This window comes from Oncorhynchus mykiss, chromosome 1 (genome assembly GCF_057628025.1).
Source record: "Oncorhynchus mykiss isolate SJ-2025 chromosome 1, ASM5762802v1, whole genome shotgun sequence".
In the NCBI taxonomy this organism is placed as follows: domain Eukaryota; kingdom Metazoa; phylum Chordata; class Actinopteri; order Salmoniformes; family Salmonidae; genus Oncorhynchus; species Oncorhynchus mykiss.
In genome coordinates, this window is record NC_143022.1 from 76,141,190 (window position 1) to 76,164,432 (window position 23,243).

Genomic DNA, 23,243 nt, shown 5'->3' on the forward strand with positions numbered 1-23,243 from the left:
AATGCACGCACAAGTACATACACAGACAGCGCACACAAATACACACAAGAATTAGCTGGCATGGCTACACACAAGAAACTAAATGTACATGTTAACCTTTTGAATGAATTTAATTTCATACAAAATATGAAGGCTTTTCAGACTAAATCATTTCATGAGTACATAAGCCAATTAAGTATTTACCTTTTATAGCATGTTTATGTTATTAAAATACTTCCAGAAGCCCATGCTAAGATGGGGAAACACTCTCCATCACACTGTATTATCATTGACGCTACTTTGTCTCTTTGTTGTAGCTGCTGCCTGGTCAAACACCTGTAGGTAAACGTGTGGTTTGTGATGCTGTTATGACTAAAAGTGTGCCTTTGGGTTTTACTCTACTGCATGGTCTGTGTTCAAACCTCTGGGCCAAGCTCTCTTTCAGGTTTTTCAGATGTGTGACTCAGTTTTCCCTTCCAATTATCAATTTCTTCATACACAAATGTCTAATGTTTTTGTGTTTTGCCGTGTGTGTCTATTGTTCTAGTCAAGTAAAAAAAAAAAAAAAATGTTATTAGTGGGTAAATACACAGATCGCACCGATACATTTAGTACATTCAGTGTGTGTGTGCGTGGGTGTGTGTTGTTGAGGTGATGATTCTGAAAAGCACAACATTTCAAACAGGCGCTGACAGGAGTGGGTTTTCTAAGCGCCTCAACTGCATTTAAATGGTTGAAATCACACATTGAGACAGGCTGCCAACACACCAGGAGACACTCAGAACACAGATGCACAGCAGCATTCGCCCCCACTCTGTTTGTGCTTTTGTCACCAGGATATTTCTCTTTATGTTGATGATGTTGAAAATATTGTTTTATTCCATTTCCTCAGATGGCACCTAACACAATAACTCCTCAACAGAGATTTCTCCAACTCACTTTCCCTCTGTATCATTTCTTACTGTCTATCTTTCTCTGTGTTTGTCTGTCTGTAACTTTCTATCTCTCGCTCTCTTGCACACTCTCCCTCTCAGCAGGGTGAGATTAAGACATCAAAGTGCAGCTCTAAAACAGATCAATGGGCAAAGCAGTGTGAATGTTTAGCAGACAGGCAGGCCTCATTGACAGACCTGAATCTCCATAACAATCCAAACCTGCTTAAATCTCCCTTGTGCCAACATAACCCAGAGAAGAAAACAATTTTGGGGGAAAGTTGTAAAACAGTATTGAAATGTTAGACCAAATTACTCCGTACTCCATTTTATATTTATATTTAAAGATCGCATATGAGTTTGTTATTAAGACACTTTCACCTTCAAGAATGCATTTTTTTCATGAAAAAAATATTTTCTACTTTCAAACGTATTGAACAGTAGGCCGGCATAAGCATAGGTTTCTGTAAATCTATATATATGCTGTAGCTTGTTGCCAGAGCCGCAATGAAAGACCTACTGTACAATTGTAGTGTGCTTTATAGGGGGTATACAATTCCATGATTTCTTAGAATTCCTTCAAGGCCTTCTCCTGTTCTCAGTACTATGTTCTCAATACTATGTTGTCTTTGTCAGCAGTCTTTTACCACTCAGACATGTTTTGGCTTGTTCTGTCTCTCACTGTTGTTTTTTCCTCAGTGACACAGCTGCAGATTTGAGTAAGGTCTTGTCTCCATGGTAACCCTCTTCTCTCCAATGACTTTACTTTTTGAAGAGCAAAGACCCTCTGGTGACGGTGACTCTGGATGACTTCAGCACCAGCTTTGCCATAACCCCGACCGGGATCACCCGCTACCTCCGACTGCTCAAACCTGTGGACAGAGAGAAGCAGATGACCTACACCTTCACGGTACGCCTCGTTCCAACGACATCCACATATATTACCAAATAACACTCACCACTCTAATAAAGTATATGGGAGGAAACAGCACCCACTTCTAAAATATATAACAGCTTGGTTTAGGCTGTATGATATGGCTTGACGTAACCACACTGCCTACGGAAACAATTTATTTTCAACTCAGTCAATACAATTGAACTTAACTTACGTTGTAGCAGTTTGATTTATCTATGCCTCTATTGAAGAGATTAAATGACTTGGCAAGGCACGTTACTACTTTACACCTTTATTATCATGTATTTATTCTGGATCACCTGTTTACTGACTTACAGTAGCTTTCCGAAATCCAACCAATACCAGATGAAGCCCTTTCCTTCTGGACAGGAACACACTGCAACTGTTGGCTCCTGCTGTATTTTGACACACAGTGCTCTCCAGCATATTCACAATGAAGGGATTTTATCTTACATTATTCAGAGACTTAATTGTGTTCTCTGTATTGATGGCATGCAATTTCATAAATAGTGCTACTGTTCTCTTTAACATTAAGACCCTAAGTAGTCTCTAAAGAGCCTCTGGTGCTTTAAGCATCTACATGTGTGTACTCTCCCTCTGGGATGGTTACATATCAGAAAGCATCATTATTTAAATATTGAGGGAGGGTTTCCTGGAGAAAGCACGTTTGATTAAACAAAAGAGAAAGTGGGAGGGTTTGGGCGATAGAGGTGGTAGGATACTAGTCTGTTTTCAATATCTGCATCTGTGGTCATGATGTGCCAGCTGAGTTCAGAAGAAGCTGTGAAGATCAAATATATGAAGCTTCAGCTTCTTTATCTCTGCTACCTCACTCCCTCACTGGACCAGTCAGGAAGATATTGATAAAGGGGAACAGATGACATGTTTGAACTCTTTACACCCCTTTGGAGAAGGAGTTAGCTCTTTTGGATCTTACAATCAGAGGTCTCTGTGTGTGTGCGTGTGCGTGTGTGTCAAGGACCTCAGCCACCCGAGCCATGGCCTGTTCACCCCTCAACCATATAGAAGGGTACAGGTGCATCAAAGCTGGGACCGAGAGACTAAAAAACTGGCCATCAGACTGTTAAATAGTCACCAGCCAGCCAGCCCCTGCCTAGTAACCTCTGCCTTGAACTTTAGTCACGTTTACTAGCTGGCTACCACCAGGTACTCAACCCTGCACCTTATAGACTGCTGCACTATGTACATACTGTAGGCATTGAAGACTGGTCACTTTAAAAATGTCTCAATACTGTTTTACACACTTCATATCTATACAGTGCATTCAGAAAGTATTCAGAACCCTTTACTTTTTCCACATTTTGTTATGTTACAACCTTATTATAAAATGTATTCAATATTTTTCTCCTCTCATCATTTTCTACGCACAATACCCTATAATGACAAAGCGAAAACAGGTTTGAATTTTATTTTTGCAAGTCTATTATAAATAAAAAACAGAAATGCCTTATTCAGACCCTTTGCCATAAGACTCGAATTCGAGCTTGGGTGCATCCTGTTTCCATTGATCATCAATGAGATGTTTCTTCAACTTGATTGGACTCCACCTGTGGTAAATTCAACTGATCGGACATGATTTGGAAAGGAACACACCTGTCTATATAAGGTCCTACAGTTGACAGTGCATGTCAGAGCAAAAACCAAGCCATGAGGTCGAAGGAATTGTCCGTGGAGCTCCGAGACACCAAAAAATGTCCAAAACAATGTATGCAGCATTGTAGGTCCCCAAGAACACAGTGGCCTCCATCATTCTTAAATGGAAGAAGGTTGGAACCACCAAGACTCTTCCTAGAGCTGGCCGCCTGGCCAAACTGAGCAATCAGGGGAGAAGGGCCTTGGTCAGGGAGGTGACCCAGAACCCGATGGTCACTCTGACAGAGCTCCAGAGTTCCTCTGTGGAGATGGTTATCCTTCTGGAAGGTTCTCCCATCTCTGTAGCACTCCACCAATCAGGCCTTTATGGTAGAGTGGTCAGACGGAAGCCACTCCTCAGTAAAAGGCACATGACAGCTTGCTTGGAGTTTGCCAAAAGGCACCTAAAGTACTCTCAGACCATGAGAAACAAGATTCTCTGGTCTGATGAAACCAAGATTGAACTCTTTGGCCTGAATGGCAAGCATCACATCTGGAGGAAACCTGGCACATCCCTACGGTGAAGCACAGTGAAGCATCATGCTGTGGGGATGTTTTTCAGCGGCAGGGACTAGGAGACTAGTCAGGATCGAGGGAAAGATTAACGGTGCAAAGTACAGAGAGATCTGGATGAAAACCTGCTCCATAGGTTCACCTTCTAACAGGACAATGACCCTAAGCACACAGACAAGACAACGCAGGAGTGGCTTTGGGAACAAGTCTCTGAATGTCCTTGAGTGGCCCAGCCAGAGGCCGGACTTGAACCTGATCGATCATCTCTGGAGAGACCTAAATATAGCCGTGCAGCAATACTCTCCAACCAACCTGACAGAGTTTGAGAGGATCTGCAGAGAAGAATGGGAGAAACTCCTCAAATAAAGGTGTGCCAAGCTTGTAGCATCATACCGAAGAACACTCAAAGCTGTAATCATTGCAAAAGGTGCTTCCACAAAGTACTGAGTGAAGGGTGTGAATACTTATGTAAATGTGATATTTTCTTCATAAATTAGCAAAAATGTCTAAAAACCTGTTTTAATGTATAATTATGGGGTATTGTGTGCAGATTGATGAGGGACAAAATGTGTTTTATCCATTTTAGAATAAGGCTGTAACGTCAAGGGGTCTGAATTCCTTCCGAATGTACTGTTTATTATTATTGTTACCTGTTATAATAGGGTCATAGCACTGTTATGATGCAGATATTTAGACCTGTTGTGACATACATTGCGTTATTTAATGTCTGGTTATGACACCTACATAAGATCCACAAAAGCTACCACACAAGGCAAAACATTACATCACCCCATAGCATACGTGTCAACAGTATGTTTATGTTATAACAATTTTTGGGAAATGTACTATATTATATTATCATTGTAATCGCGCACACATTGATGTCAGACATGCACCTACCCCAATGCTCTGTTGCTGATGACTGGGATGAATGCAGGAGCAGATTTCAATAGCAGGAAAAGACACCCTCTTTTTGACTGATGACTGATATAAGAGCATGTTTGTGGAAGGCCGACCTGGCTTATATGATTATGATGGTCATAATGCTTCTTGACAGTGTTATAAAGTGCATTTTCTACACGCTATATATGATGGAAAAAACGGGACTGTAAAGAATTCATTCCAACAACAACAACAACAACAAATGATCTAAAAAACTAAGTTTAAAACGAAAGGAAACTTCCTGGCAGGGAAAAAAATAATTTATACATGTTTGGGTTTTGACACTCGTATGTAGGTGTTACAACCAGCCACAAAATACCGCAATATTTGTCACAACTATATGACATAACAAAATTATGTCAGCTGTTATGAAATATTATGAAATGGATGTCGAGTAAATTGTTACAATGTACTGTAGATATAGATTTACAGTACCAGTCAAACGTTTGGAGACACCTACTCCTTCAAGGGTAGTTCTTAATTTGTACTATTTTCAACATTGTAGAATAATAGTGAAGACATCAACTGTCAACTTTGAAATAACACACATGGGATCATGTAATAACCAAACAAGTGTTAAACAAATTAAAATCTGCTTTATTTTTGAGATTCTTCAAAGTAGCCACCCTTTGCCTTGATGACAGCTTTGCACACTGTTGGCATTCTCTCAACCAGCTTCATGAGGTAGTCACCTGGAATGCATTTCAATTAACATGTGTGCCTTGTACAAAGTTTATTTGTGGATCTTCTTTCTTTCTTAATGCATTTGCGCCAATCAATTGTGTTGAGAAAAAGTTAGGGTGGTATACAGAAGATAGCCCTATTTGGTAAAAGACCAAGTCCATATTATTGCAAGAATAGCTCAAATAAGCAAAGAGAAACGACAGTAGATCATTACTTTAACACATGAATGTCAGTCAATATGGAAAATGTAAAGAACTTTGAAAGTTTCTTCAAGTGCAGTCGCAAAAAACCATCAAGCGATATGATGAAACTGGCTCTCAGAGGACCGCCACAGGAAAGGAAGACCAAGAGTTACCTCTGCTGCAGAGGATAAGTTCATTACAGTTACCAGCTGCAGAGGATACGTTCATTACAGTTACCAGCCTCAGAATTTGCAGCCCAAATAAATGCTTCACTGAGTTCAAGTAACAGACACATCTCAACATCTATTCAGAGGAGACTGCGTGAATCAGGCCTTCATGGTCGAATTGCTGAAAAGAAACCACTACTAAAGGACACCAATAAGAAGAAGATTCTTGCCTGGGCCAAGAAACATGAGCAATGGACATTAGACTGGTGGAAATCTCTCCTTTTGTCCAAATTTTAGATTTTGGTTCCAACCGCCATTTCTTTTTGAGACGCAAAGTAAGTGAACGGATGTTCTCCACTTGTGTGGTTCCCACTGTGAAGCATGGAGGAAGATTCGTGATGGTGTGTGGATGATTTGCTGGTGACAGTGTCAGTGATTAATTTAGAATGAATGGCACATTTAACCAGCATGGCTACCACAACATTTTTCAGCGATACGCCATCCCATCTGGTTTGCTCTTAGTGAGACTATCATTTGGTTTCCAACACACCTCCAGACTGTGTAAGGACTATTTGACAAAGAAGGAGAGTGATGGAGCACTGCATCAGATAACCTGGCCTCCACAATCACCCGACCTCAAACCAATTGAGATGGTTTGGGATGAGTTGGACCGTGGAGTGAAGGAAAAGTAGCCAAAAATGTCTCAGCATATTTTGGAAATCCTTCAAGAATGTTGGAAAAGCATTCCTCGTGAAGCTGATTGAGAGAATACCAGAGTGTGCAAAGCTGTCATCAAGGTAAAGGGGTGGATTCTTTGAAGACTCTCAAATGTAGAATATAGTTTCATTTGTTTAACACTTTTTTGGTTACTACATGATTCCATATGTGTTATTTCATAGTTTCGATATCATCACTATTATTCTGCAATGTAGAACATATTAAAAAATAAAGAAAAAAGTGTGTGTGTTTAAACTTTTGACTGGTACTGTATATTCGGGACTCTGAAAGTGCTCGTTCTAATATTTATATATTTCTTAATTCCTTTTTTTTTTAAATTGGTGGATTTGCATGTATTGTTTTGTTTTGTTTGGTATTACGGCACTGTTGGAGCTAGGAACATAAGCATTTAGCCACATGTTACGGTGAGTGAATGAGGACCCAAAAGCGAACTAACTTAAACAGAGCTTCTTTAATAACCAAACATAGGTAGGCTCAGATAGACCGGCAGATTCCGACAGGACAGGACAAGGTTACAGCAAACATGACGATAGTCTGGTTCAGGCATGAAACACAACAAACAAGAATCCGACAAGGACAGGAACAAAAACAGAGAGAGATATAGGGGACTAATCAGAGGGAAAAGGGGAACAGGTGGGAGAAGGGGTGACGAGGTAGTCAAGAGGAGACAAGGAACAGCTGGGGGAAAGCGGGGGAGAAAAGGTAACCTAATACGACCAGCAGAGGGAGACAGGGTGAAAGGAAAGGACAGAGAGACACAACATGACAATACATGACAGTACCCCCCCACTCACCGAGCGCCTCCTGGCGCACTCGAGGAGGAAACCTGGCGGCAACGGAGGAAATCCTCGATCAGCGCACGGTCCAGCACGTCCCGAGAGGGAACCCAACTCCTCTCCTCAGGACCGTACCCCTCCCAATCAACGAGGTACTGGTGACCACGGCCCCGAGGACGCATGTCCAAAATCCTGCGGACCCTGTAGATGGGTGCGCCCTCGACAAGGATGGGGGGGGGGGGGGAAGACGAGCGGGGGCGCGAAGAACGGGCTTAATACAGGAGACATGGAAGACCGGGTGGACGCGACGAAGGTATCGCGGAAGAAGAAGTCGAACTGCGACAGGATTAATGACCCGAGAAATACGGAACGGACCAATGAACCGCGGGGTCAACTTGCGAGAAGCCGTCTTAAGGGGAAGGTTCTGAGTGGAGAGCCAAACTCTCTGACCGCGACAATATCTAGGACTCTTAGTTCTACGCTTATTAGCAGCCCTCACAGTCTGCGTCCTATAACGGCAAAGTGCAGACCTGACCCTCTTCCAGGTGCGCTCGCAACGTTGGACAAAAGCCTGAGCGGAGGGGACGCTGGACTCGGCGAACTGAGATGAGAACAGCGGAGGCTGGTACCCGAGGCTACTCTGAAAAGGAGATAGCCCGGTCGCAGACGAAGGAAGCGAGTTGTGGGCGTATTCTGCCCAGGGGAGCTGTTCTGACCAAGACGCAGGGTTGCGAAAAGAAAGACTGCGTAAGATGCGACCAATAGTCTGATTGGCCCGTTCTGCTTGACCGTTAGACTGGGGGTGAAAGCCGGAAGAGAGACTGACGGAAGCCCCAATCAAACGGCAAAACTCCCTCCAAAATTGAGACGTGAATTGCGGACCTCTGTCCGAAACGACGTCTGACGGAAGGCCATGAATTCTGAAAACATTCTCGATGATGATTTGTGCCGTCTCTTTAGCAGAAGGAAGCTTAGCAAGGGGAATGAAATGAGCCGCCTTAGAGAACCTATCGACAACCGTAAGAATAACAGTCTTCCCCGCTGACGAAGGCAGTCCGGTGACAAAATCTAAGGCGATGTGAGACCACGGTCGAGAGGGAATGGGAAGCGGCCTGAGACGGCCGGCAGGAGGGGAGTTACCGGACTTAGTCTGCGCGCAGACCGAACAAGCAGCCACGAAACGACGCGTGTCATGCTCCCGGGTGGGCCACCAAAAACGCTGGCGAATGGAAGCAAGCGTACCCCGAACGCCAGGGTGGCCGGCTAACTTGGCAGAGTGAGCCCACTGAAGAACGGCCAGACGAGTAGGAACGGGAACGAAAAGAAGGTTCCTAGGACAAGCGCGCGGCGACGGAGTGTGAGTGAGCGCTTGCTTTACCTGCCTCTCAATTCCCCAGACAGTCAACCCGACAACACGCCCCTCAGGGAGAATCCCCTCGGGGTCAGTGGAGGCTACTGAAGAACTGAAGAGACGAGATAAAGCATCAGGCTTGGTGTTCTTAGAGCCCGGACGATAAGAAATCACGAACTCGAAAAGAGCGAAAAACAGCGCCCAACGCGCCTGACGCGCATTAAGTCGTTTGGCAGAACGGATGTACTCAAGGTTCCTATGGTCAGTCCAAACGACAAAAGGAACGGTCGCCCCCTCCAACCACTGTCGCCATTCGCCTAGGGCTAACCGGATGGCGAGCAGTTCGCGGTTTCCCACATCATAGTTACGTTCCGACGGCGACAGGCGATGAGAAAAATACGCGCATGGGTGGACCTTGTCGTCAGAGAGGGAGCGCTGAGAAAGAATGGCTCCCACGCCCACCTCTGACGCGTCAACCTCGACAACGAACTGTCTAGAGATGTCAGGTGTAACAAGGATAGGAGCGGATGTAAAACGATTCTTGAGGAGATCAAAAGCTCCCTGGGCGGAAACGGACCACTTAAAGCACGTCTTGACAGAAGTAAGGGCTGTGAGAGGAGCTGCCACCTGACCGAAATTACGGATGAAACGACGATAGAAGTTCGCGAAGCCGAGAAAGCGCTGCAGCTCGACGCGTGACTTAGGGGCGGGCCAATCAATGACAGCTTGGACCTTAGCGGGATCCATCTTAATGCCTTCAGCGGAAATAACAGAACCGAGAAATGTGACGGAGGAGGCATGAAAAGTGCACTTCTCAGCCTTCACAAAAAGACAATTCTCTAAAAGGCGCTGGAGGACACGTCGAACGTGCTGAAGATGAATCTGGAGTGACGGTGAAAAAATCAGGATATCGTCAAGGTAAACGAAAACAAAGATGTTCAGCATGTCTCTCAGGACATCATTGACTAATGCCTGAAAGACAGCTGGAGCGTTAGCGAGGCCGAAAGGAAGAACCCGGTATTCAAAGTGCCCTAACGGAGTGTTAAACGCCGTCTTCCACTCGTCCCCCTCCCTGATGCGCACGAGATGGTAAGCGTTACGAAGGTCCAACTTAGTGAAAAACCTGGCTCCCTGCAGGATCTCGAAGGCTGAAGACATAAGAGGAAGCGGATAACGATTCTTAACTGTTATGTCATTCAGCCCTCGATAATCTATGCAGGGGCGCAGAGACCCGTCCTTCTTCTTGACAAAAAAAAACCCCGCTCCGGCGGGAGAGGAGGAGGGGACTATGGTACCGGCGTCAAGAGCTATAGACAAATAATCCTCGAGAGCCTTACGTTCGGGAGCCGACAGAGAGTATAGTCTACCCCGGGGGGGAGTGGTTCCCGGAAGGAGATCAATACTACAATCATACGACCGGTGTGGAGGAAGAGAGGTGGCCCTGGACCGACTGAACACCGTGCGCAGATCGTGATATTCCTCCGGCACCCCTGTCAAATCACCAGGCTCCTCCTGTGAAGAAGAGACAGAGGAAACAGGAGGGATAGCAGACATTAAACATTTCACATGACAAGAGACGTTCCAGGAGAGGATAGAATTACTAGACCAATTAATGGAAGGATTATGACAAACTAGCCAGGGATGGCCCAAAACAACAGGTGTAAAAGGTGAACGAAAAATCAAAAAAGAAATGGTTTCGCTATGATTACCAGAAACAGTGAGGGTTAAAGGTAGCGTCTCACGCTGAATCCTGGGGAGAGGACTACCATCCAGGGCGAACAAGGCCGTGGACTCCCTTAACTGTCTGAGAGGAATGTCATGTTCCCGAGCCCAGGTCTCGTCCATAAAACAGCCCTCCGCCCCAGAGTCTATTAAGGCACTGCAGGAAGCTGACGAACCGGTCCAGCGTAGATGGACCGACAAGGTAGTGCAGGATCTTGAAGGAGAGACAGGAGTAGTAGCGCTCACCAGTAGCCCTCCGCTTACTGATGAGCTCTGGCTTTTACTGGACATGAAGTGACAAAATGACCAGCAGAACCGCAATAGAGACAGAGGCGGTTGGTGATTCTCCGTTCCCTCTCCTTAGTCGAGATGCGGATACCTCCCAGCTGCATAGGCTCAGCTCCCGAGCCGGCAGAGGAAGATGGTAGTGATGCGGAGAGGGGGGCAACGGAGAACGCGAGCTCCTTTCCACGAGCTCGGTGACGAAGATCAACCCGTCGCTCAATGCGAATAGCGAGTTCAATCAGGGAATCCACGCTGGAAGGGACCTCCCGGGAGAGAATCTCATCCTTTACCTCTGCGCGGAGACCCTCCAGAAAACGAGCGAGCAAAGCCGGCTCGTTCCAGCCACTGGAGGCAGCAAGAGTGCGAAACTCAATAGAGTAGTCTGTTATGGATCGATTACCTTGACATAGGGAAGACAGGGCCCTGGAAGCCTCCTCCCCAAAAACAGATCGATCAAAAACCCGTATCATCTCCTCCTTAAAGTCCTGATACTGGTTAGTACACTCAGCCCTTGCCTCCCAGATTGCCGTGCCCCACTCACGAGCCCGTCCAATAAGGAGAGATATGACGTAGGCGACACGAGCAGTGCTCCTGGAGTAAGTGTTGGGCTGGAGAGAACACACAATATCACACTGGGTGAGGAACGAGCGGCATTCAGTGGGCTCCCCAGAGTAACACGGCGGGTTATTGATTCTGGGCTCCGGAGATTCGAAAGCCCTGGAAGAGGCCGGTGGATCGAGGCGGAGATGGTGAACCTGTTCTGTGAGGTTGGAGACTTGGGTGGCCAGGGTCTCAACGGCATGTCGAGCAGCAGACAATTCCTGCTCGTGTCTGCCTAGCATCGCTCCCTGGATCTCGACGGCTGAGTGGAGAGGATCCGAAGTCGCTGGGTCCATTCTTGGTCGGATTCTTCTGTTACGGTGAGTGAATGAGGACCCAAAAGCGAACTAACTTAAACAGAGCTTCTTTAATAACCAAACATAGGTAGGCTCAGATAGACCGGCAGATTCCGACAGGACAGGACAAGGTTACAGCAAACATGACGATAGTCTGGTTCAGGCATGAAACACAACAAACAAGAATCCGACAAGGACAGGAACAAAAACAGAGAGAGATATAGGGGACTAATCAGAGGGAAAAGGGGAACAGGTGGGAGAAGGGGTGACGAGGTAGTCAAGAGGAGACAAGGAACAGCTGGGGGAAAGCGGGGGAGAAAAGGTAACCTAATACGACCAGCAGAGGGAGACAGGGTGAAAAGAAAGGACAGAGAGACACAACATGACAATACATGACACCACATCCATGATAACATCTGCAAAGTATGTGTACGCGACCAAAACAATTTGATTTGATTTTAGATTTGTACATGGACTTGTTGCTGTGATAACACACTGTTCTAAGGATATGTGACTATTATCTTTGAAGAGTTTTGTCAATAGTATGTTTATTATGTCTATGTGGAGGCTTTGATGGTTGCCATTTTGCCATTAGAATGATCCGGACTTATGAAAGAAATTGCTGCAATTTTAAATTCTTGAGCATCAAGCAATTGTGTTATATTGTCTTGGGCAAGCAATGGTAAGAGAATAAGTGGTCCATTTAAATTGAAATCACGCCTTTAATGTTCTGTATTCTGACTTCAAGGGTTCTGTTTTGTTTGGTTGTCCTTTCTTTTGGGTTGCGCTCACTTACTGTTTGTGTTTGTGTACGTCACAGGAGGTTGGTGGCAACTTAATTGGGGAGGACGGGCTTGTGGTAATGGCGGAGGCAGAATAAGTGGAATGGTATCAAATACATCAAACACGTGGTTTCAATGTGTTTTATGCCATTCCATTTGCTCCATTCCGGCCATTATTATGAGCCGTTCTCCCCTCAGCAACCTCCTGTGGTTTACGTGTCTGTATGTGGGTGTGTGTGTTTGTCTGTGTGATGGTGTGCCTTTATACAGTAAGTCTCAAAAGTTTGATGTAGTTTTGTGCCCCTCCTGAGGAAAACATCAACATCTGTGTTGTGAATTAAACCAGGGGGACCGGCAATATCACATTAAAGTTGTACCCTTTACCCTTTTATGTACCATTTATTTGTTCGTATTTACTCTGTTTTATCAGTTTGCTATTGTTTTTTTAGTCAGGCACTTAAGTTGAAAAACGTAACACAAAAGGAAACTGGAAGAGAATTTGCAAGAAATAGGCTTTGTCCTAAAGGCAGGATTTGTATTGCTCTCACTGTTGTTCTGTGTATAGATGATGGCATCAGATGGGGTACAGGAGAGCACGCGGGTGACTGTCAACATCCTGGTGATTGACGCCAATGACAACACTCCCACCTTCGGTGAAGTCTCCTACAGCGTTAAGGTGTTCACTGACATGCAGCAAGGAGAAACAGTACTACAGGTAATCAATACATATGTCTCTAACTTCCTGTCCCCCTTTCTCTCTGGCTCTCATTCTTCTCTTTTTGTCTCTCTCTCACGCTCTTGCTCTCTCTCTTGCGGTCTCTTCTCTCTCTCTCTCTCTCTCCCGCCTCTCTCTCTCTCTCTCTCCCGCCTCTCTTTCTCTCTCGCGTCCAGTTTCCGCAAACAAACGTTGCCTTAGATCAACATTCCCAGCCCCAGAACAATCCACTCTTTCTTTGATCAGAGCTGATGACTCAATAACAATCTACTTTCTTAATACAGTGGTCCAGACTCAAATATCATCAGCTCAATATTGACATAACTTGACGTAATACACTACCATGAGTCAACAGTCAGGACTCCAAATCAATCTACTCTCCTATAACAACAATTGTCACTGAAATAGCTCCAGGGTCCTCCCGAGGTGCACAGTGGTCTAAGGCGCTGCATCGCAGCACGGGTCGATTCTGGGCTGTGTCGCAGCCTGCTGCGGCCGGGAGACCCATGAGGAGACCCACAATTGGCCAAGTGTCGTCTGGGTTAGGTAAGGGGAGGGTTTGGCCCATCACGCTCTAGCGACTACTTGTGGCGGACTGGGCGCATGCACGCTGACTTCGGTCGCCAGCTGTACGTTGTTTCTTCTGACTCATTGGTGCGGCTGGCTTCTGGGTTAAGCGAGCAGTGTGGCTTGGCAGGGTTGTGTTTCGGAGGACGGATGGCTCTCAACCTTTGCCTCTCTTGAGTCCGTACAGGTTTTGCAGCGATGGGACAAGACTGTAACTACCAATTGGATAACACGAAAAAGGGTTTTAATACAAATATTTGCTCCAGGGAGATCTGGTTTATGGTTTGTCGTCATCTCTACAATATGTCTGAATTGATTGCAGAGTTTATTTAGTTTGACTAGGATTCTAGTTTGATTGGTTTAAAGGTTTGGGGTTGTGTTGGGTGTGTGTGTGTGAGTGTGTATGAGTGCATGCGTGCGCGTTTGTGTTTAGGGTCAAATTGTTTCCAGCAGGAAGTCCCCACAATGACATATCTGGTTTTGTGGGGTTCGTTCAGCAGCAGTGTGCGTTTGTCTCTCATTTGGTAAGCGGAGCATGATCTCCCATCTCAGTCGCTCAGCACACAGTCACAAAAAAAATGTCAGACATAGAAAAGGTCAAGTTTAATCTGTGTTTAAAATCAGCTGCCCAGCCCAGCTGAAATGAGGCCAGGGGTCACATGGCGGTTGACCATTTAACCTGTTTTTATAAGCAGTTTATATGAGAATCTCCTGGCCTCTAAGGAGGCAGGTTTATTTGATGATGCTCCTCTTGCTTTTTCATCTCTTAGACATCATAGCTCTATATGGAAAAAGTGTTCAGTAAGCTACCCTAGCACGGATTAACATAGCAAGGCCTTGCAGATATGGAGCTGATGTTAAATTAAAGCCTGGCTATGGGTGGCACGAGTTCTAAACAGTGGTGTGTCCAAATGAATTGGCCTGAATGGAGGGGTGGCTGTTTCATTTCGGAGATAGCACAGCATGGTTCTAAGATCTATTTAAAACAAAAAACTACATTTTAAGTGAGAAGTAGGCATGAGTCTGAAGCCGAAAAATAAACAAATTTCACATGAGCACCACAATGCCTACTGTACTCTACCCATGCTCTACTAAGGTTTTCCAGCACACAGCTTTGACCTACTACAGTAGCTATGTTGGTCTATTGTATTTCAAACAATGTGTAGGCAGGTTTCTTATTGTATTTAAACCTTCTCAAACAGCCTAATTCATACTCTTAAAGGAGGTGCTCCCACAATAATGTGATTTGTACCGCATACAAATATTAAGTATTGGATTTTTCACACAGCACGCTAATCCCACCTTTTCAAGCTTTTTTTATTATATGAAAACAAGCTTTGCTTTCATACTTCATACAAGACCATCATGCTTGATTGAGCGAGCTGTTTTGTCATGTAGTAATGTGGTGTCTGCCGGTACAATATATTGCTTGATCCGGCAATGCGGTCCAGAGGCTCCATACGGAGGGTGTGATGAAATTGCGGAGACTCCGGAGGCTTGCGTAGGCCAAATCAAGCTCTGTACCGCATCGCCATGCGTCTCCCACATTTTGCAGAGAGCTCTGTATAGCTCCGTATAACTCTGCATTGACATGATTGGTTGATGGTAGGTGGGGGGAGAGGTACGTCCTGTATAAACCTAAACGTTCTTCCTTGACAACTTCCTTCACAACAGCTCTGCTCTGCGAAGCGCAAGAAGTATGAATGCTGCATCACAGTAAATGCTGTACGGCCAATATAGACACCCGATTGACAACACATCGGTGTTTATGCTTAGCTATGAACCCTGTCATATACGCATTATCTTGACACTATTTAAAACCTTTTGTGACTAGGGGGCAGTATTTTCATTTTTGGAAAAATAACGTTCCCCTAGTAAACGGGATATTTTGTCAGGACAAGATGCTATAATATGCATATAATTGACAGCTTAGGATAGAAAACACTCTAAAGTTTCCAAAACTGTAAAAATATTGTCTGTGAGTATAACAGAACTGATATTGCAGGCGAAAGCCTGAGAAAAATCCAATCCGGAAGTGACTCATCTTTTGAAAGCTCTGCGTTCCAATGCGTCCCTATTGAGCAGTGAATGGGCTATCAACCAGATTACTTTTTCTCTGTATTCCCCAAGGTGTCTACAGCATTGTGACGTAGTTTTACGCATTTATGTTGAAGAATACCCGTAATCGGCTACATTGCGCAACTGGTTACCTGATGGCTCCCAGAGTGATTCTCGCGTAAAATACAGAGGTATCCATTATTCCAATCGGTCCTACTGAAAAACCAATTGTCCCGGTGGATATATTATCAAATAGATATTTGAAAAACACCTTGAGGATTAATTATAAACAACGTTTGCCATGTTTCTGTCGATTTTATGGAGCTAATTTGGAATATTTTTGGGCGTTTTCGTGACTGCAATTTCCGGGCGATTTCTCAGCCAAACGTGAAGAACAAACGGACCTATTTCGCCTACAAAAATAATATTTTTGGAAAAAAGCAACATTGGCAATCTAACTGGGAGTCTCGTGAGTGAAAACATCCGAAGCTCATCAAAGGTAAACGATTTAATTTGATTGCTTTTCTGATTTCCGTGACCAAGTTACCTGCTGCTAGCTGGACATGGGGCATGTAAGAAAGAGCAGGAGAAAAAGGCAAAGGACTTCACCAATGTACATACAGCTGGGAACTTTGCTCATGGAAATGTGAATACTTTGCACATGAACGGCCACTCATTCAAAGTATTGCAATGTACATATTTACGTGTGTATGTCTTTGTTGTCTCTCTGTTGAAATCGCCGGTCCGACTGAGGAGTAATTCGACAGAAAGTCTCTGGTTTGTCCACCAGAGATCAAAGTCTTTCGTAGATGTAGCTTGTTCAGCGGGCTGTGTTATAATGGATACGTCAGATGTCCCAATGTTCTTTTGATAGGGAAATGTTCTTTAGAATGGATCTTTCAGAGTACCATACTTAAGTATTTAAACAGCTGCCGACTGAATGTTCCTGTGTACATCTTCTTTCTTTGAGAAGGTTTCAGAGTTTCTAACCATTTCGTACTTTTCAGCTCACGCTGTCCGTGTACTGGTCTTGTTGAGTCTAACCATTCGTGACGTCCGGTTGACACCGTTCGCCTGCTTGGTCTGATGTACATTTTGTCACGCACTCTAGAAAAAGGGGCATTCCATGACGCCGACATACTGTCTGTGCTCACATGGGTATGGTCACTAACTGGTTAAGACTTCATATGAAAACAATTATCTCATTTAGAAGGCTGACATCCCATCTTCTCACAAATAGTTTCATATTTAATCATATAAGTTCCACCACATCTGGATGTGAATCTGATCACTGGGAGATATACACATTCAGAGATACAGTTATGTTCTACTGGCCTTAGTTACATCACAAATTAGTAATGAATTCGACAAGATTGATCTTTAAGTACCCACAGACCCTTCCAACTGTTTGGATTACAGAAATATTGTTTCATTATCCAACCTTGGATGTCACAGTACTACAAAATCTCTCTGTTGTAACAAATTAATTTTTAACTTCCCTTTCATTGTGTGGGAGAGAGAGAGTTCCTGCAGGTATTTATGACCATCATAAAATGGCCAACTTCATCTCTCTCCCCCTCTGCAGGAGGAAGTCAACATTAAAAGTCATGACACCATTCTACTGCTAATGTTTGTCAATGGAGATTGCATGGATGTGTGCTCGATTTTATACACGTGTCAGCAAAGGGTGTGGCTGAAATAACTGAATCCACAAATTTTAAGGGGTATCCACATACTTTTGTATATATAGTGTATATTGTCAACATTGAGTTGTGCCGGTGCATGATCCATCCATACAGCTAACGTTACAGCTTTGTTGGCTTGTAGCTAGCCAACGTTACTGGCTAACTTTATTTGGCTAGCTAACTGGCAATAGCAGCCAAGGACATTCGCTATCTTATTTGTGCTTATTTCTGGCAAGTGTCAAGTCTCAATGCCAACAGTTACACAGATGACTTCAGCCATGTGAAAACCCTTCCATAGCAAAATATAGCTAACGTCCTGTTCTTGTAGCTTGCCTCTCATCCGACTGGAGTTGGCTAGCTGCTATAGCTGTTGCTACACAACCCAAGTGATTTGGTTAGGTTTTAGGACTCTTGAGATTCATCTGAAAAAAATCTAGGATTGTCAGAAATGCTACAAAAAGTTAGCACATCATTGGTTCTTAATGGACAGCAATGAGCATGTGAGAGCGATTTAAATGATACATTTAATAAAAAGTGTTGCACCTACAAACTGAATCAGTCTGAAAGGTGGCAAGTCTAATGGTTACTTTATGGACCCTGTCGCCTCGTAATAACCCAGTGTCTAGAATTTGAGAAAGGTATGGGCAAAAAGTGGTCTGACAATCCTAATGACGACCCTGTCAAATATCCATTATAGTGGTTCTCGGTAACGGCTGGACACATCATGACAAGAGGCGGGAAGTGTGTTGTGTACCTCCAAGTTGATTTGAGAATTTTCATCTACATTGGTGTCAAATTGGCTTAGATGTGAAGGTAGGGATATTTTATTTAACATTGAGCTTCAAGTTACCAATGCATATACTATTGTAGGGGCTATCATTCCCACAATAATAATTTTGGTGTGTACAGATTTACCATATCTGACATCTGATACATCTAAAGACATACTTCTATGTAAAATATTTATCTGCTTCTAATGACGAGATGGGTTCAAATCGGGGTTTTTCAAATACTTTGAGCATTTGATTGAGCCTGCCTGTAACGGGTGTCGTTGGAAGGATGAGACCAAGGCGCAGCGTTCTTTGAGTTCCACATAATTTAATAATGAAGTGAAACTTTTAGGCTAAACAAACCAATAACGAATACAATGGCCGAGCAGCTTTGTTGTGCCAACTACCTGTGCACAACCGAAAGAACAAGATCCCACACTGAAGGAGGGGAAAAAGCTACCTAAGTATGATTCCCAATCAGAGACAACGATAGACAGCTGTCCCTGATTGAGAACCATACCTGGCCAAACACAAAGAAATAGAAAACATAGAAATATGAACATAGAATACCCACCCTAGTCACACCATGGCCTAACCAAAATAGAGAATAAAAACCTCTCTATGGCCAGGGCGTGACACTGCCTGCACTGGCAGCTGGGCAGGGTTTTCACTTTTGGGACTATTCCAATCTTCTGTAGCACCAGACAAACTCAAAGGAAACAATACTATTTGAACTCAGGTCCGATGATGACATCAGATGTTAAAGGGGCAGTGCAATATCAAAACTAAAATTGTGAAAATTATGATAATGCCCTTTTTGTGTAAGATCTGCTTGAAAAAAAATGCTGGAATTTCAACCTGTTCGGTGGGATTGAGTTTTTGGCCCAGATCATGACAGCACAATCTGTTTATTCTGACCAGTGACCAGTCATCTTTTATTTGCATATATATCCTCCTACTTTGAAGGGTTAAGCGGGTAGGCTGATTAAAAACCAAGCATTTGCCCAATACAATTGTGAAGTAGTCTAGACTACTTAAAGGGTTTGGCTTCTGAGACCGCTTGGAAATTAACCATAATCACCTAAGCTTTATTAAAATATAAAGTTTGAGAGGAATAAAACAGTGAGCTGACATTCCCTTTTTGTCTATGCATTGTTGGCAGGCCCACATTATTGGAGCAATGCAGGTCCTGTTTTGGACGTCAGTAAAAACCACTCCATGATAAAGGCTACCTGTCCATTCCTATCATGAAACGAGAGATGAGAACCTCTGTGAATTCTGGTGAACCTCGTATTTAGAAGTTATCTGTAACCTGTAAAAATTGCTTGTTTTCTGTTTATTTTTATTACAACAAAAATGTATTAGAAAGATTCACCTTCCTGGTTTTATTGTGACAACGTCCCTGTCGCGTTTGCAATGCAACTTCTGGAAATGTGTGAATGAGATCTGATCTGTAAAATGGTTCCGATTATATTCATAAAACATAGGCCTATTTGGGAGGAGTACAACAGTGAGTGGACATTCTCCCTTTCTCTTTATATTGAATCTTTGTCCAGCTACTGTGAAAAGTTTGTATGTGCATAAAATCGCCCCCATAGTCTGCATTGTTTTAATATTATATGCCAACAGGGATAAATTATGGTGCCTGTAAGTGTGACATAGCATATTTGTTGTTTCGTTTAGTTTAGAATTTGATTAGAATTACTCATTCTCTTTTTAGGCCTTATCAATAATGTATTTAAACTTGCTTATTGACAATGTTTGGCATGTCCATGCTCAGCCATATTGCAATTTACAGTAGGCCTAGCCCTTAAATCAGTGTGAATGCTATTGAAGCCATGCAATTACTAGATCCATGTGGACTGCAAATGGGTTCAACTTAACACATTTGGCAAAGATTCTGTTGGTCTACATTTTGTTATTTCATTTCTGTAAGCCATTTAACAAGCGTTAGTGGACTAATATTGGAATTGGACTTGATTCCAAGGCAATACATAACATTCCGTAAATACACAACTTAAAGGAAACACATATTTCGGCTTGTAGCACGTTTTGATTGGCTAGTAAGGGGCCAAGCCTCGACACACCCACAACTTGTTTATTCATCAAACCAAGACCATTCGCGCCAACGCCAGCAAGTGTGCCAATAATTGTGATTGTGAAAATATAAAAATGATTTCTGACACCACTGAACCTATAGCACTTCCACCTGATCTTAGATTTACCCTTCCGTTAGGTTTGTTAAAATATAGCCCATAGATTCTCACTCAATTAGGATCAATATTTTAGAAGGGAGGATAAGGTGTTTACTGTAGCAGTTAGAAAAGTTCAGTAGTTCTGTTTACACACTAGAGGTGCGCGGCTATAGCCCATCTGCAACTGCCTGACTATATCTGATGAAGTGAAAATCTGAGGCCTGCACCCAACCCAAACCAGCAAATTAGAAAATGCAATATAGACTACAGTCAAAGACTGCAGAAATATATATTTGTTTACTTTTCTGGCCCTTTCAACTTTCTCAGCTTGGTCTTAATTGAATTAAACTTCAACAATGTCCTTTTTGCCTCTGTGGATGGACTTGAACTTTTTCGGCCCTTCCTAAAAGCATTATTTGGCGATTGGCTGTGTGGGCTATTTGGCTCACATGTACAATTAAATCCTGAGGTTTAGGCGTATGCAGTAATACAAGACAGCCTAAAGTAATTCAAGAAAAACCTCAATGTAGCCTATATAAATAACACAATAATTATACATTTATGACATTTTTAAGGTATTGTTTCTCTTTATTCAACCCTTCCGTCACCCACCCTGTTACAGGTGTGTACTGGAGGCAAAGTCAGGTGCAGGAGAGCAGAGTATAGTAAACAGGAGCACGTTTTTATTCCAGCAAACGAAAGCACATAAGTACAGAAACGTGCCCAAAACACGGAACATGAACAAAAGTCTGGCGCGTGACAATACCCACATAACATAAAACAATTTCACACAAAGACATGGGGGGCAACAGAGGACTAAATACATTCAGTGTGATTAGGGAATGAAAACTGGAACAAGACAAAACAAATGGAAATATGAAAAATGGAGCGGCGATGGCTAGAAAGCTGGTGACGCCGATTGCCGAACGCCGCCCGAACAAGGAGAGGGGCCGACTTCGGGGGAAGTCGTGACACACCCTCCCTTCTGCCACATAATATTTAATGACCCTAAACCTGTCTGTCCCACGGATATATCCGCTAGGACGGCGGGTTATGAGTCAACCCACTCATCACTAATACATATAGCTTACAAGAGCACCCGTCTGGTAAATGTCACTCATTGTATGCCGGTCCTGTACACATAACATTACAAAAACAGTTGGGGCCCTCTCACGAATCACTATTGCCTGCCTTGAAACACTTTCAACACAGTTTAGTAAATTGAATAGTTGGCGGCTTTGAATGTTGATTTTAGGGCCCCCCACACCCTGCTGAGATACACTGAATTATTCCTCTCTCACACTGACTCTCTCTCTCTCTCTCTCTCTCTCTCTCTCTCTCTCTCTCTCTCTCTCTCTCTCTCAGCTGATGGCATTGGATGCTGATGAGGGGTTAAACGGTCTGGTGACCTATGAGATACTTGCCGGAGCGCAGGGTGTTTTCATCATCAATAACCGCACTGGACGAATCACCATCGCACCCGGGATAGCCCTTAGCGTGGGCCTTTCTTACGCCCTTACAGTGAAGGCTGCGGACAATGCACCAGAGATCCAGAGAAGGTACATTCATTTCATACATTCATTTTTATATCTGTTTGTTCTTTCAGCCTTTATTTTGCTCAATTACACCTTTCATTTATGAATGTGTTTATTAAAAAAGGACTGTATATTAATATCTATGGATTATTTAGGTGATGTTTGATGTAAAATCTTGTTTCTTACTCGGTTTTTCATTTTTTAGACTTCTTCAGTTGGCCAAGTATTCAATTATTCATTAAGTCAGGATTTCATAAGTATTCATCCATCTTATTTAGTCGTTGTTCCATCAGATTGTTTATTCCTACTGTACAGTCAATTGTAGGTCTATTCAATTCATGCATATAGAATCAATATATTCTTTATTGAATGTGCATATTGAGTAATGTATCTGCTGTGATTGAAGTTGTGAATGGTAAGAGGCTGTATGAAAACATATTTGACTGGCTGTTGAGACAAACTGTTTAGAATCAAGTATCAGATGGCCTCATTCTTACAGACGTTAGAAATACATATTTTTCATGTATTTCTCTTTATTTTCAACTATCAATGATAATGGAGTGTTGCTTTTTATGTAATTAATAGCCTCATATTCCTGTTGGCAAGTAGCAAGTGACTAGCAAACTCTTCTGAAAGTTTATACGGACTATCTTAGCCTAGGCTAAAAGCTCAAACTTTACGTCAGTATTGGAGTTTTGAACAGAAAGAGGTGACTCCTGCAGTAGAATGGGTTTTGCTGAAGATAGTTTGCCATGACTGGGTCAGACTGTGCAAACACAAATCTATTGGCCTTGGCAAACAGTGCCTCTGTGTGCATACTGTTCAGCAGCTTTTTCAAGTTAACACATGCAGGCTACCGGTTGGAAACAGAAGCACTTTCTTCATGATAGCTCCTTGTTTCTGTAAGGGCTTTCAATATGCTATATTCAATATCATATTTAGCTTACTGTGTTTGAGGTGCACGACTCCCTCCTCATTGGCTTGTTCACCTACCTTTATCAGCCAATTTAAGCATGATGTCCTTGTTGGATACCAGGAAATCCATGACAACCTTCAATTCCCTGATGAACCACCAATGTACTATTACACTTGCGCTCTAATATATTGGTACCCTTGCACGATTCACAATTTTTCAATAAGTTTAAGTTGAAAAAATGTTGGTGTTCACGCGTGTATATGTTTGATTAACAACTGCACTGG

The 23,243-nt window shown here is 43.3% G+C and overlaps 1 protein-coding gene across 2 annotated transcripts in view; it reads left to right on the plus strand.

Moving 5' to 3' along the window:
- Positions 1 to 23,243, plus strand: part of LOC110528891 (protocadherin-15) — a 275,550-nt gene that overhangs the window by 114,238 nt on the left and 138,069 nt on the right. For both annotated transcript variants that reach the window (XM_090240353.1, XM_021611090.3), the window contains 3 exons: positions 1,687 to 1,821; positions 13,084 to 13,233; positions 21,874 to 22,067. In XM_090240353.1, coding sequence (XP_090096479.1) covers positions 1,687 to 1,821; positions 13,084 to 13,233; positions 21,874 to 22,067 — 479 coding nt within the window. The remainder of the gene's footprint in view (positions 1 to 1,686; positions 1,822 to 13,083; positions 13,234 to 21,873; positions 22,068 to 23,243) is intronic.